The sequence below is a fragment of the Bubalus bubalis genome, chromosome 8 (assembly GCF_019923935.1).
Source record: "Bubalus bubalis isolate 160015118507 breed Murrah chromosome 8, NDDB_SH_1, whole genome shotgun sequence".
Taxonomy (NCBI): Eukaryota; Metazoa; Chordata; class Mammalia; order Artiodactyla; family Bovidae; genus Bubalus; species Bubalus bubalis.
This window is the reverse complement of record NC_059164.1, coordinates 80,349,251-80,365,830: the sequence shown is the minus strand read 5'-3', so window position 1 is coordinate 80,365,830 and position 16,580 is coordinate 80,349,251. Positions and strand designations below refer to the sequence as shown.

At 38.0% G+C, this 16,580-nt stretch overlaps 1 protein-coding gene across 9 annotated transcripts in view; it reads left to right on the top strand.

The window, feature by feature from the left end:
- The window catches only part of SUGCT (succinyl-CoA:glutarate-CoA transferase), a 763,763-nt gene that overhangs the window by 93,838 nt on the left and 653,345 nt on the right, over window positions 1–16,580 (top strand). For 8 of the 9 annotated variants that reach the window (XM_025292055.3, XM_044946814.2, XM_025292043.3 and 5 more), the window contains one exon: window positions 14,857–15,000. The exons of the other annotated variant lie outside the window; for it this stretch is intronic. In XM_025292055.3, the coding sequence (XP_025147840.2) occupies window positions 14,857–15,000 (144 nt within the window). The remainder of the gene's footprint in view (window positions 1–14,856; window positions 15,001–16,580) is intronic. 9 annotated transcript variants of the gene reach the window in all.

Genomic DNA, 16,580 nt, shown 5'->3' with positions numbered 1-16,580 from the left:
AAGGTCCATCTAGTCAAGGCTATGGTTTTTCCAGTAGTCATGTATGGATGTGAGAGTTGGACTGTGAAGAAAGCTGAGCACTGAAGAATTGATGCTTTTGAACTGTGGTGTTGGAGAAGACTCTTGAGAGTCCCTTGGACTGCAAGGAGATCCAACCAGTCCATTCTGAAGGAGATCAGCCCTGGGTATTCTTTGGAAGGAATGATGCTAAAGCTGAAACTCCAGTACTTTGGCCACCCCATGCGAAGAGTTGACTCATTGGAAAAGACTCTGATGCTGGGAGGGATTGGGGGCAGAAGGAGAAGGGGACGACAGAGGATGAGATGGCTGGATGGCATCACTGACTCGATGGACGTGAGTCTGAGTGAACTCCGGGAGTTGGTGATGGACAGGCAGGCCGGCGTGCTGCGATTCATGGGGTTGCAAAGAGTCGGACATGACCGAGCGACTGAACTGAACTGAATTGAATGGAGGCAAGATGGTAGTGAAAAGAACAGAAGCTTTGGGGTCAGGATTCCTGAGTTCTAGTTCTAGTTGTATCATTTGGTCTCTATGACTTTGACAAGTTAATTTATCCACTAAAATGGGGATACAGTTGGTACTTGTGAAAGTAAAAGTCACTCAGTCACATCCAACTCTTTGCGACCCCATGGACTATACGGTCCATGGAATTCTCCAGGTTAGAATACTGGAGTGGGTAGTCTTTCCCTTCTCCCTGGGATCTTCCCAACCCAGGGATCGAACCCAGGTCTCCTGCATTGCAGGCAGATTCTTTACTAGCTGAGCCACAAAGGAAGCCCAAGAATACTGGAGTGGGTAGCCTATCCATTCTCCATCAGATCTTCCTGACCCAAGAATCAAACTGGCGTCTCCTGCATTGCAGGCAGATTCTTTACCAACTGAGCTATCAGGGAAGCACTGATAGCACTGATCAGTACTTACAGAATTATCACTGAGAGTTAAATGTAACCACATATGTTCAGGCACTTTGAGAAGTTCTATGTACATTATGAACATACAGGAGACCTGAAGTTAGTTTCTTACTGGTTTACTAAATACAAAATAGTTAAGAATCCAAACCTGATCATGAAGGCTTAAGAAAGGCCGTTGAATTCAGTAATGTGCTAGAGGTAGTGGATTCAGGGTCAGCTGATTTGGAGTCTCCTCCCCTAGCTGCTAAATGCTTATTACATCCTATATTATTTACTTAACCTAGCTGTTCCTTAGTTTCTCGTCTGTAACAAGGATTGCTTCCTCCTAAGGGTTGTGCGAAAAGTTAGATACTGATTTTAAGTGTAGTATAGGATGTTGCATGCTGTAAGTCTGATACCTCTAAGTTGTTACCTTTAAAATTTGGAAGGGCAGAAAGCTTTATTATTAGAAAGAAATTCTTAGTGTTAGGTAAGCAAGCATCCACATGGAATCCAGAGAATGGCACAAGTCAGTTTGTTACATTTTCCCATAAGTTGCCTGATGTGCAAGTGAATCAGGAGAATGGACTCTTAGAAAAGAGTCTTAAATCTTTCTTTACTTTAAGTCCCTCATCTTAAATCTTTCTTTACTTCCCTCCTCCTGGCATCCCACTTTATTATGATTTTGACTTCTGACTTGTGCTTTGTCGGTGTTGAGAAGGAAGTGTGTGAGTGAGGGATAGAACTTTGAGCCTTTTAGGATGTGATTAATAAAAATGTTCCAGGCTCTAGGTGAAACATCTAAAAACTTGCTCTTGTTGCTGTAGTGCATTACAATGCTAACTCTCTTTTCTTTGTCTCGCCAGGGATCTCTTTGCCAATAAGTAGCAGAGGCTGATCTTTTAACACCTCTATGCTTTGCTGCTTCTCTGCCTCCACTGATAAGAGGAATTAACTATAGAATCTTTTCAAATTCTAAAAAGAGGTGATTTTGGTTGGAGGACTCAGAGTCACTAAGTCACACAGGTGATAGATTTTTTTAATTCCCATTTATAGGTGAAAAAGTGAAGGTGCTTACAGGTAAATCTACAGCTTTGAGTTTCATGTTTCAGCCATTAAACAGAATTTTCTTCATGTAGAAGAAGTGTTAGTCTGTGAAAACTTGTGATTGTCATTATAAGCATTTTTTTTTTTTTTTTTAGCATCTATGAATGGTTCAAGTAGATTACTTATTTGGAACAGGAGGTTCAGACACTGTAGTTCCAGACTCTGTACTCATGAAGTGTGAAGGCAGGGACCATGGTGACCGTGTTCTTCCTATTCATTAAAACCCTTGTGTGATCTGAATATACCATTTTATGTTCTCTGTACTGCTCTATTTCTACTTAAAGATTCTTTTCCTAACTAGGGCTGCAAGTCATACTTTCAGTTGCTTTCATAATCAAAATATTACCATCATATTAAGAAACTTAATTTCCTGTTGATTTTTCCCCCAATTGACTTAATTTTAATCCCTCCTTTACCAATCAGTAATCAAAGTCTGTGAATTCAAATTTATAAGGATCTTTTGAATACATACATTCCCTCTTTCCTCTATCTTGATTGAGGTTCCCATATTGTCTCTCTCCCCTGAGCCATTTCAAATCTTTCTGGAGGGTCTTCTATCACCACCCCAAGTTTCTTTAAAAAGTCGCATTTATACAGTCTTTTATATTCATAAAGTGCTTTTTTATACAACTTTTCTTTAATCTTCATGCCAACTGATGAAGTATATTTTATTACCAACATTTTACAATTGAGAAAAAACTAACCAAGGCTTGGAACTTCCCAAAGCTTATGTAGTTAGTAAATGGTCAAATTCATATTTCAGAAAATAGATCATTGAAAAAACTCATGTGCCCCAGAGTAACAACAAAATTTTCTATAGGTTGCATTTGTATAATGAATGACTCATTGTGAAATAAAAAATATGACATAGAGACATGGATGTATTTAAGAATAACTTTTTATTTTGGAAATGAAACCAATTTCTTTTAAGAAGTTTTAAGTTTTTGTTTTATGAAGTAATTAGGTTGAGTAATATGACTAAGGAGAAAAATACTTGATGACCTTTCAAATTTATGCCTGTTTATTAATTATCTGCCAGCACTGATTTAGAGTTTCTTATGTACTTTTTAACCAGACAAAATTTTAACAAGTAACTTAGAAAAACATCATTTTTCCTTTTCCCCTCTCTCCTTTCTTTCCTTTAAAAAATCTATTTCATTTGGCAAACTCTGGAAGTAGTGAGGATAGATATGGGGAAATACAATTCTTTCCTTTAAAAAATCTATTTCATTTGGCAAACTCTGAAAGTAGTGAGGATAGATATGGGGAAATACAAAATGTTCAACGCTCTTAAATTGTATATGGGAAATAATCTTTTTTATATTCTTAATTTTTTAATTAAAGAGATTGTGCTATAAAGGAAACAAATGAACACCTTTACAGGTGAATAGTATTTTTTACCGCCTTCTTCTGTATATTGAATACTTTTCTAAAAATATCAGTAAAAACCACAAACATTTCTGCCATTTTGAAACTGTCGAATTTTATTTTTTAAAGAAATAATTCAGATTTTGTTTCAAGTTTAAAATTTAAAGGCAATTTTGTACTTAGAGAAAAGTTGCAAGCATAGTACAGAAAGTTCCTATACCCTTCATCTGGTTTCCTCTAATGTTAATGCTTTATAAAATCATAGTATTGAAAAAAAAATCATAGTATTGGGTTGGCTAAAAAAGTTCAGGTTTTTTGTACCATTTTATGGAAAAATCTGAACAAACATTTTGGCCAACCCAATACAATGATCAAAACTAAAAATTAACAGTGGTATGATACTATTAGGGGTTCCCTGGTGGCTCAGCGGTAAAGAATCCACCTGCTAATATAGTAGATGTTGTTCAGTCACTCAGTTGTGTCCAACTCTTTGCAGCCCCATGAACTGTGGCATGCTAGGCTTCCCTTTCCTTCACTATCTCCCTGAATTTGCTCAAATTCATGTTCATTGAGTCACTGATGCCATCCAACCAACTCATCCTCTGTTGCCCCCCATCTCCCCTGGCCCTGAATCTTTCCCAGCATCAAAGTCTTTTCCAATGAGTTGGCTGTTTGCATCAGGTGGCCAAAGTACTGAAGCTTCAGCTTCAGCATCAGTCCTTCTAATGAATATTCAGGGTTGATTTCATTAAGGATCGACTGGTTTGATCTCCTTGCTGTCCAAGGGGCTCTCAAGAGTCTTCTCCAGCACCACAGTTCGAAACATCAATTCTTTGGTGCTCAGCTTTCTTTATGGTCCAGCTGTCACATCCATACATGACTACTAGAGCTTTAACTGATGGAAAAACTAGAGCTTTGACTAAAAGAACCTTTATCGGCAAAGTGATATCTCTGGATTTTAATACACTGTGTAGGTTTGTCATTGCTTTTCTTCCAAGGAGCAAGCCTCTTAATTTTCTGTCTGCAGTCATCATCCGCAGTAATTTTGGAGCCCAAGAAAATGAAATCTGTCACTGTTTCTATAGTTTCCCCATCTATTTGCTGTGAAGTGATAGGACTAGATGCCATGATCTTTATTTTTTGAATGTTGATTTTTAAGCCAGCAGTTTCACTCTCCTCTTTCACCCTCATCAAGAGACTCTTTAGCTCCTTTTCACTTTCTGCCATTAAAGTTGTATCATCTGCATATCTGAGGTTGTTGATATTTCTCCTGGCAATCTTGATTCTAGCTTGTGAGTCTTCCAGCCCAGCATTTCACATGATGTACTCTGCATATAGAGGCTTCCCAGGTGGCATTAGTGATAAAGAACCCACCTGCCAATACTGGAGACATAGAGATGCAAGTTCAATCCCTGGGTCAGAAAGATCCCCTGGAAGAGGGCATGGCAACTCACTCCAGTATTCTTGCCTGGAGAATCCCATGGGCAGAGGAGACCGGTGCCCTACAGCCCATGGGGTTGCATAAAGTTGAACACGACTGAAATGACTGAGCACACATGCATTCATTTGGCATGTAAATTAAATAAGCAGGGTGACAGCCTTGACGGACTCCTCACAGTTCAATGCCTGGGTGGGGAAAATCTCTTTGAGAAGGAAATGGCAACCCACTCCAGTGTTCTTGCTGGGAAATCCCATGGACAGAGGAGCCTGGCAGAGTACAATCTGTGGGGTGGCAAAAGAGTCGGCCACAACTTAGCGACCAAATAACAACAATAACAATGATACTATTAACTGCACATTTCATTCAGATTTACCTAATTTTTCCACTAATGTTCAGGTTTTACTTATAATGAGTTTTTAATACATGTGGTATGAGTTGGCAAAAGAAAATAACATTGAAACAGTGAGAATGGAGAAATACACAAATGAATATGTAAAGTGAGTAACTGGGAGGACTCTTAATATTTTTTATATTGTACTTTGTCCTCTAACTATAACTGTATGTCTTAACTCTTAAGTAGAATCTTCTTCTTATACCTTTGTTGATGATAGGCATACTCGTTTTAGCTATTTAGGAAAATCATCACAAATTGTTCTTACAAAACGGCTACATTAACTTAATATACTTAAAGCAGTTTCTAAGTGACCATGAAAAAAATCATTCTACTGTTGATTATTATAATTAAAATTTAGTAAAATAAAAATATTGCTTGATTTCCAGAAGTCTACATATCAGTTTAAACCCACTTCTTCCAACAAATTATAATGAGATTCTAGGATATATTGCTTAACAAGGTCAGTAATGACCCATTTTTTTATGTTGTATTTCTACTTTTTGTATTAAAAAGCACACAAATTAAATAGACTTGTGTCTATAGATATAAGACAAAATATATAGACAAAATATTTTGATGCATATACAACCCATGTAGTAACAGTGGCTGTGCCTGAATTACCCATTTATCCTCAAATACATTTATTAAGGATTGTGAGGGATGAATTCCTATACCCATTGACATAAAAAGTTGTTCAATCGCTAAATCGTGTCTGACTCTTTGTGACCCCAGGGACTGCAGCACTATAGGCTTCCTGTCCTTCATATCTCTCAGAGTTTGCTCAAATTCATAGTTCATTGAGTCAGTGATGCCATACAAACATCTCATTCTCTGTTGCCCCCTTCTCCTCTTGTCCTCAATCTTTCCCAGCATCAGGGTGTTTTCCAGTGAGTTAGCTCTTTGCATCAGGTGGCCAAAGTACCCCCCATTTTTCTTAGACTTGAGGAGAAGAGATGCATTGGCTTGCACTGTCACAGCGTTAGGGTTTCAGTGGGGCTCCAGATGTAGAGCTCCATTTCAAGCATACACACAGCCCCTTCTCTGATTCTGCCTGATTGCACCTGGGAATACTTAGTCATTTGACAGCCGTAGTGTGGTTCTCTGTGGGGTTTCCTGCCTGCTCAATGGTGATTTATTTTTACTTCCTTATTCCTCTAGCATGCTGACAATTCTTAGATGACAGGAATGTGATTATGAAGGATTTCCAGTGTATGAGCATAGTCATCTCTGAATTATACTAGAATACGAACGGGTATGTCTTCTTTAATTATTGTTACCAAATCAGATATGCAAATGACACCACCCTTATGGCAAAAAGTGAAGAGGAACTAAAAAGCCTCTTGATGAAAGTGAAAGTGGAGAGTGAAAAAGTTGGCTTAAAGCTCAACATTCAGAAAACAAAGATAATGGCCTCCGGTCCCATCACTTCATGGCAAATAGATGGGGAAACAGTGGAAACAGTGGCAGACTTTATTTTTTGGGGCTCCAGAATCACTGCAGATGGTGACTGCAGCCATGAAATTAAAAGATGGTTGCTCCTTGGAAGAAAAGTTATGACCAACCTAGATATCATATTAAAAAGCAGAGACATTTCTTTGACAATAAAGGTCCGTCTAGTCAAGGCTATGGTTTTTCCAGTGGTCATGTATGGATGAGAGAGTTGGACTGTGAAGAAAGCTAAACACCGAAGAATTGATGCTTTTGAACTGTGGTGTTGCAGAAGACTCTTGAGAGTCCCTTGGACTGCAAGGACATCCAACCAGTCCATTCTAAACGAGATCAGCCCTGGGTGTTCTTTGGAAGGAATGATGCTAAAGCTGAAACTCCAGTACTTTGGCCACCTCATGCGAAGAGTTGACTCATGATGCTGGGAGGGATTGGGGGCAGGAGGAAAAGGGGACAAGAGAGGATGAGACGGCTGGATGGCATCACCGACTCAATGGACGTGAGTTTGAGTGAACTCTGGGAGATGGTGATGGACAGGGAGGCCTGGCGTGTTGCGATTCATGGGGTTGCAAAGAGTCGGACACGACTGAGCGACTGAACTGAACTGAAACAGCCTTGCATGAAAAATAACTTCTAGAGTTCCACTAAATATATGTTCTTTTGTTGTTGTTGTTCAGTCGCCCAGTTGTGTCTGACTCCTTGTGACCCCACGGACTGTAGCACACCAGGGCTCCCTGTCCCTCACCATCTCCCGAAGTTTGCCCAAGTTCATGTCCATTGCATCGGTGATGCCATCCAGCCGTCTCATCCTCTGATGGCCTCTTTTTCTTCAATGCAAGAGACTAGTTCTTTAGCAGGCCTTTAAAAAGATTTTTAAAATTAATTTTATTTTTGTTTATGTTTATTTTTCTGTTTTAATTACCAGCATCATGATGGTATTAATATTTAAACAATGAAACAGCTTTATGGAGACATAATTCATGTACCATACAATTCATCCATTTAAAGTGTGCATTCCAATGTTTTCTAGTATATTCACAGAGTTGTGCAATCAATTTTAGGACATTTTTATCATCCCCAGAAGAAACTCTAGGCCCATTAACAGTACTCCCTATTCCGTCTTGCTCACAGCCCTGGGTTCTACTTTTTCTCTCTATGGATTTGCCTATTATGGATGTTTCATAAAAATGATATATAATGTGTGACATTTTGTGACTGGTTTCTTTCTCTTAGCTTAATGTTTTCAAAATTCTTCCATGTTGTAGTATGTATTAGTTCTTCATTTCTTTTTATTGCCTAAAATACCCTATCATATAGCTATACCACACTTTATTTATACATTTTTTCAGTTGATGGATATTTGGGTTATTCCCACTCTTAGGTTACTGTGAATAATGCTGCTATGAAAATTTGTGCACATGTTTCTTGGGGGAACATATGTCTTTGTGTGTGTGTGTTAGTCGCTCAGTCGTGTCTAACTCTTTGCAACCCCATGGACTGTAGCCCGCCAAGCTTCTCTGTCCATTGGATTTTTCAGGCAAGAATACTGGAGTGGGTTGCCATTTCCTTCTCCAGGGGATCTTCCCAATCCAGGGATCAAACCCAGGTCTCCCGCATTGCAGGCGAATTCTTTATCAGCGGAACCAAATATATCTAAGAAATCAATGCCAAATTGAAGATCATGAGGATTTACTCCTATATTCTTTTTTTATTTATTTATTTATTTTTAAAATAGTTTTAGCTTATATGTTTAAGTCTATTGTCCATTTAGAATTAATTTTATATATAGTGGGGCTTTCCTAATAGCTCAGTTGGTAAAGAATCCGCCTGCACTGCAGGAGACCTGGGTTCGATCCCTGAGTTGGGAAGATCCCCTGGAGAAGGGAAAGGCTACCCACTCTAGTATTCTGGCCTGGAGAATTCCATGGACTGTCTAGTTCATGGGGTTGCAAAGAGTTGGACACGACTGAGCAACTTTCACTTTATATGTAGTGTGAGGAGGGAGTCCAACTTCATTCTTTTAACCACCTTTTGAGGACCGTTTTTGAATTATACTTGGTATGCTTGTCAAAATTGAAGGTGAGAATTTCCATTGTCTGTGTTTCTGCCTGTGCTATCCATGCTGTCTTGTTTACAATAGCTTTGTAGTAAGTTTTAAAATGGGAAGTATGTGTCCTCCAACTTTGTTCTTCTTTTTCTAGATTGTTTTGGCTATTCTTTGTCCCTGAAATTTCCATATTAATTACTTTCTAAGACACCTAGGATTTTGATAGGTGAAATTGCACTAAATCTGTAGATCAATTTGAGGAGTATTGCAATATTAACAATTTTGAATCTTTTGAAACATGACAGTGAGGTGTCTTTCCATTTATTTAGATCTTCTTTAATTTCTTTCAACCATATTTTGTGGCTTTTAGAATATGTTTGTATTTTTTTTGTTAAATGTATTCATATTTTAGTTTTCTTGATGCTATTGTAAATGAAATTGCTTATTAATTTCATTTTTGGTTTATTTATTCTTTACTGTGTAGAAAAAATATTAATTTCTCTATGGTGCCTTGTATCTTGCAAACTTTCTAAACTCACTTATTTGTTCTAAGAATTTTCTTAGTGGCTTCCTTTGTATTTTCTGTATAAATAAGTATGTCACCTGCAAATAAAGTTAGTTTCATTTCTTTATTTCCAGTCTCTTTTTTTCTTCCCTAACTGCACTGGTTGAAACCTACAGCATAATGTTTAATTGAAGTGATGAGAGCAGACATCCTTGTCTTGTTCCTAATGAGGAAAAACATTCAGTCTTTCACCTTTAACTATGATTTTAACTTTTCTTCACATTTACCCTTTAAGGGCTTGAAGAATCTTCTTCTATTCCTAGTGTGTTGGTGTTGAATACTTTATCATGAAGGGTTTTATCTTATGCTTATCTTGACTGTTGTAGTTCAGTCGCTAAGTTGTGTCCACCTCTTTGCGACCCCGTTGACTGCAAACATCCCAGGCTTCCCTGTCCTTCACCATATCCCTGAGTTTGCTCAGATTCATGTCCATTGAGTCAGTGATACTATCTAACCATCTCATCCACTGCTGCCTCATTCTCCTTTTGCCTTCAGTTTTTCCCAGCATCAGGATCTTTTCCTATGAGTTGGCTCTTCACATCAGGTGGCCAAAGTATTGGGGCTGCAGCTTCAGCATCAGTCCTTCCAGTGAATATTCAGGATTGATTTCCTTTTTTTCTATTTATTCTTTAGTCAGTTTCAGTAGTTTGTATCTTTTTAGGAGTTTGTCCATTTCATCTAGGTTATCAAAATTGTCAGTGTATAATTTTTCATTTTATTTCCATATAATACTTTTTATTTATGCAAGTTGTTAGTGATGTCCTTCTTTCATTCCTGATGTTAGTAATTTGAATAGTCTCCTTTTTTCTTGGACGATTCAGCTAAAAGTTCGTCAGTTTTACTGATCTTTTCAAAGAGCCAACTATTCATTTTGTTGATTTTCTGTTGGGATTCTATTCTGCATTTCATTAGTTTTGTTCTAATGTGTATTATTTCCTTCCTTTTGCTTGCTTTAGTTCAGTTTGCTCTTCTTTTTCTGATATCTTAAAGTAGAAAACTAGGTAACTGATTTGAGATCTTTCTTCTTTTTTTAAATTGGTATTTACAATTCTAAATTTCCTTCAAATACTGCATTAGCTGCATCCATAAATACTGGTATGTTGTGCCTTTATTTTCATTATCTTGAAGTATTTTCTAATTTCTTATATGATTTCCTCTGTTACTGGTGTTTTGGGAGTACACTGTTTACTGTCCACATAGTTTTGAGTTTCTCAAATATGCATGTTATTTACTCGAAATTCATTTCACTGTGATCTGAGAACATATTTTGTATGAAGTCACTCACTTAAAATTTATTTTAGCTTATCTTATGGTCTAGGATATGGTCTGTCCTAGAGAATGTTCCATGTGCACTTGGGAATGTGCACTTTATATCTATTAGATATACTTGGTTTATAGTGTTGTTTAAGTTTTTTATTTCTCTTTCTAATCCTCTGTCTAGTTGCATTGTTCACTATTCACATTTCAGTTTTGACATCCCTACTAGTGTTCCTGAAGGGTTTATTTCTCTTTTCCGACCTGTCACTTTCGCTTTTTGTATTTTGGTGGTTCAATTTTTGGGTGCATGTATGCTTTTGTTATACTTCCTCGTGCATTGATCCTTTTTTTATTATAAAATCTCTCTGTTTTTCTCTGGTAGCTTTCTTTTTGTTTCTTTTAAGCCTATTTAGTCTGATATTCATATAGTCACTCCAACATTCTTATGTGTGCTGTTTGTATGATATATTCATTCCCATGCTTTTGTTTTCAGCCTATTCATATCTTTGAATCTAAAAAGTGTCAGCAAGTTTCTTTACCTAAAAACAGAACTCTTTTAAAAAAATTGGATTATAATTGCTTTACAATTTTGTTTTAGTTTCTGCTGTACAACAATGTGAATCAGCTGTATGTATACATATATCCCCTCCTTCTTGAACCTCTTTCCCTCCATCCCACCACCCTAGGTCTTCACAGAGAGCAAGCCTCTTTAAATTAGTATTTCATTTGGCAGAAATTGTCGTTTTTCAACAAAAATGATTTCAACAAATTTCAACAAATTTCAAGAAATTTCAACAAAATTGTGGCAATTTTGTTTCTAATATATGGATGACAATGTTTATTTAATGGTCAAACATCTCACTATTATGCTGGATAATGTAATGATGTTTTTAGAATATTAGGTATAGTCTCTGCTTTTCAGGAAATTTAAAATATAATATAAAGGATTTATTATCTTATTTGTCCCTATTTGTCTGAAAAGTATGGCAGAGAAAATGTGATTACATTAATATTATAGTTAGAAAGCAGGTGATGTCTATAAACTTAAGTTTGAACTCACCTCTCACTTTTAATATATTAAAGTCTTAAATCCAAATGATGGTATTAGTTTTAAATTTATGGATTCATGACATTAAAAGTTTTGCCAGTAATAATAGAAGATTCCCAGAAATTTCCAGTTTTTGTAGCACTATCTTCCTTGAAATTGTGTTGACAAGCAGGGGGAGAAATTTGTTTATTCACTAAGTTGTGTCTGACTCTTTTGCAACCCCATACACTGTAGTCCATCAGGCTCCTCTGTCCATGGGATTTCCCAGGCAAGAATACTGGAGTGGGTCTCACTTACTTGCTTTTGACCTATTCAGCTGTCTTGTAAGATGATTAGCATAGTTTGTGTATAGACTTCAGAAAAGGAAAAATTAGCTTCTGAAAATGACTGAACAACAGCTGGAATTAATGAATAAGGAGGTGAATGAATGAATATGTCAACCAGGTGAGCTGTGAAATGTAGGTTTTATAGGCATTATGTGCAATGAAAGACTTAGCATAATTCAAGGTAGTAAAAAATAGAAACTGACTCAATAATGATTAATAATAATGTTGATAAAAAACTTGATAGCTAATTTTTATGGGTACTTCTTGTTTGCCTTGCTGTTCAGTCACTCAGTCATGTCCAACTCTTTGCAGACCCATGGACTGCAGCATGCTAGGCTTCCCTGTCTGCCGGGAGCCGGCATATTGCATATTGAGTGAGGATCTGTAATAGCTCAACTGGAATCCTATCACTGCCGGGAGCCAGCGTGAGGAACTCCGCGCATGACAAAGGTCATGAGGAAGGAGGCTCGGCATACGCAAAGGCGGGATCGAGCCTCAGGAGTCCCCCTGGAAATTCTCGAGCATCTACCCCCCAAACCAGAGTCTGCCTACTTTCTGCTTTTTGCTTTCACCTACACCTCTGACTTTATGGGGGCTGTCCCCCACTACCTCTCTCTGAAAAAGAGTTAGCTTACAGCTCCAGTTAATAATTCCTGGGTGTGACAGTGTTTCAATCTAAAAACTCCTTTGGAAATCCTCTAGCCTGCCTGAATAGGTTTTTCTGGCCACATGTGATTGTTCAGAGCCTCCCAACTGTGAGAGGCAGGAGATGTTCTAAACTGCCTAAACACAGATTCCTTTGAGTAGTTAAAAGATTGATTAGAAATTGTATTGGTGAAGGGTTTTTCACTTGTTGGGCCAATGTTTGCTGCTAAGTCTCCGTACTCCTTACCTACTGTGTCCTTGGCAGTGTATTGATTGATATAATGGGTGTATAGAAATGTAAAATGAAGCTTTGTCCAATGCTTTTTGGGAGGCTGGTGCCTGACTTTGGAATAATCACCTTTAGAGAAAAATAAGTTTCTTAAAATGTTAACAGGCCTCTGGGCCAGAAGATGATGTAATTCACCTGAACTTTTGCATATGATAAGTTTGAAAGCCTGGCTTCGATTAGGACCAGGAACTGCTGTCCTTGCATGACTCCACCCCTTCCCCCATTATCCTCTATGCACAACTTAAGGTATAAAAACTACTTTGGAAAATAAAGTGCGGGCCTTGTTCACTGAAACTTGGTCTCCCCATGTCGCTCTCTCTTTCAAATTCTGGCTGAGTCTCCATCTGGAGCACGGAATCCACCATGCTTGCTAATTATGCCTGGGCTTCTAAGATCCGACCGGGGAGGCCTCAGTGTCTCCTCTCCTTCGGGAGAACGGAAGGACGCCTGTGGCCTACGTAAGTGGTGCAAACTTCTTGTCTTGAAGTTTTATTGGTCTCCCGTGTAAACCAAGCTACTCAGCCTCTTTTCTCCACTGAATTTTCCTACTGAGCTATCCTTATTTCAGCCGCTTTTCCCCACTGAATTTCCTCACTGAGCTATCCTTATTCTATTACTCTTTGTATCCTTAATTAAAGTGTAATTAAGCAGTTGTTTCCTGACCCTCGCCTATGCCGTCTCTCCTTCGAATACCCTGGATCAGCTGGGGCTGGACCCCGGCACCTGTCCTTCACCATCTCCCGATGTTTGCTCAAACTCCTGTCCACCGAGTCAGTGATGCCATCCAACCATCTCATCCTCTGTCATCCCTTTCTCCTCCTGCCTTCAATCTTTCCCAGCATCAGGGTCCTTTCTGATGGGTCAGGTCTTTGCATCAGGTGGTCAAAGTACTGGAGCTTCAGCATCAGTCCTTCCAATGAATATTCAGGATTGATTTCCTTTAGGATTGACTGGTTTGATCTCCTTGCAGTCCAAGGGACTCAAGAGCATTAATTTTTTGGCGTTCAGCCTTCTTTATGGTCCAGCACTTACATCCATGGACTGAATAGTCCATGGGGTCGCAAAGGGTCGGATACGACTGAGCCACTTTTGCTTTCACTTTTCTCACACCCATGCATGACTACTGGAAAAGCCATAGCTTTGACTAGATGGACTTTTGTTGTCAAAGTAGTGTCTGCTTTTTAATATGCTGTCTAGGGCTTCCCTGTTGGCTCAGCTGGTAAACAATCCACCTGCAATTCAGGAGACCTGGGTTTGATCCCTGTGTTGGGAAGATCCCCTGGAGAGGGGAATAGCTACCCACTCCAGTATTCTGGCCTGGAGAATTCCCTGAACTGTATAAACCATGGGGTAGCAAAGAGTCGGACACGACTGAGCGACTTTCACTTTCATGATTATCATAGCTTTTCTTCCACAGAGCAAGTGTCTTTTGCCTGGTACTCTTCTGATATCTTTACATATGAGTCAAGGATTGGATTGTCAACTAAGACTGACATAAATTGAAGATGTTAATTAGTATTAAAACTTTACTTAAATATTTTATCATTGTGAGGGCTTCTCTCAATGTCTAGAAGCTCCTTCTGCTTCTCCTGTGCCTTTTGATTGCTTGAATCCTTGAAAATTAAAAGTAATATATTTACAGTATATTTATCATATTTCTGAACCCACCCTCTACCAACCAAACTAAACAAAACCAAATGTAATAAAATATTTTTAAAAACATGTCTGAAGTTCCCTCTTAATATATTTTACAGTGGAAAGCTTTTATTTCATTTGGTTTTGTTTAGTTTGGTTGGTAGGGGGTGGGTTGAGAAATATGATAAATATATAGTAAATATAAATACATTCTTGCCACCAACAGATATCCACAATAGCAGTTTGTTGTATTTCTTTTATGTGTATGTGCACATGATACACAATTCTTTCTTTTATTTGACCTTAGAATATTTGTGAACTTATATGATGGTTTTAATTTTCAATTTGTGTTTTCCTTCACCCAACCCTCAAATCAGGATGGAGATCCAGTTCGTCCAGGAGTGGCCATGACTGATCTTGCCACTGGCCTTTATGCCTATGGAGCCATTATGACTGGACTGATACAAAGACATAAAACCGGAAAAGGACTGTTCATTGATTGTAACCTACTGTCATCCCAGGTACCAATCCAACTAACATTTCAGATAATGGAGTAAAAACATGTATCTGTGTTATACGTTTTCATATCAAATCCTGTGAGTCATGTGCAAAAACAAAAAACAAAACAAGAGGAACTGCTCCTCCCCCCCCAACAAAAAAAACCCAACAACAGTAAAAGCTGTTCTGTTTTTGTGTCCTTGATGTTGTAATATTAAAATCAGTCGGCCACAAAAATTTTGTTACACTGTAGATATTGCTGTTGAAACAGAATTCTAAAGACTGTTTTTATTGGTCTGTTACTATTTTTGAGACAGAAATGCAGTTGTCATTTTTTTGTGCCAGAGACCATTTGGGTAGTCTGGCGAAGTCTATAGACCTTGCCTCAGAATTATGTTTTTGAATGCATAGAATGAGATGTTTAGAATTACAAAGGAAGCCAATTATATTGAAATACAGTTATTTCAATGTAAAAGCCACATTGTGTTATAATAGTACATATGATTTTTCATTAATACATTAAAATAGAATATCTATTAGAGGATTCAATAACCGTTGCAATTTTAAAGTAGTGACTGAAGTAACTATAATATGACAAGAAAATGTGCTTAATATTTACTGGTAATCAAGTCATACTCAGGCACTGCTCATACTCCTGTGGTTTGTTGCCTGTGTTCATAATGGAATAAAATGCTAAATTTACCAACAAAGGTTCATATATTCAAAGCTGTGGTTTTTCCAGTTGTCATGTATGGATGTGAAAGTTGGACCCTAAAGAAGGCTGAGTGCTGAAGAATTGATGCTTTTGAATTGTGGTGTTGGAGAAGATCCCTGAGAGTCCCTTGCACTGCAAGGAGATCAAACCAGTCAATCCTAAAGGAGATCAATCCTGACTATTCATTGGAAGAACTGATGCTGAAGCTGAAGCTCCTTCACTTTGGCCACCTGATATGAAGACCTGACCCGTTAGAGAAGACCCTGATGCTGGGAAAGAGTGAAGGCAGGAGGAGAAGGGGATGACAGAGGATAAGTTGGTTGGATGGCATCACTGACTCAATGGACATGAGTTTGAGCAAGCTCCAGGAGATGGTGAAGGACAGGAAAGCCTGGCATGCTGCAGTCTATGGGGTCACGAAGAGTTGGACATGACTGAGCGATTGAACAACAACATACTCCTGTGGTTTGTTGCTTACATTCATAATGGAATAAAATGCTAAATTTAATTTAGAGGTTAATGAAAATAAAGGTATAATTTTTTTCCATTCAAGTTAATTACTTCCAAAAATTCTTTCCATAAGCTCCAGATTAAGAGCACTTGGTTTGTATTGCTGTCAGTTATGTTATGCCAAGTGCTAAGCACTAGGCAGGTGGAATAAAAGGGTTATTTAACTCACTCTCAAATTGACATTTTGCCTACTTTTCACTGGATGAGACCTAGATGTTGTACCGTATGTGGAGGTTGCTTCTGAATAATTTTTCAGGGACAGGAAAAAAAAAGAAAATATCTAATTTGTTCAAGGAGACATTTTAGTGAGGGAAAAAATACTTCATAGAAACCTCAGTTGGGAATTTCAGATTTAAATGGCATACATGGGAAAATAGT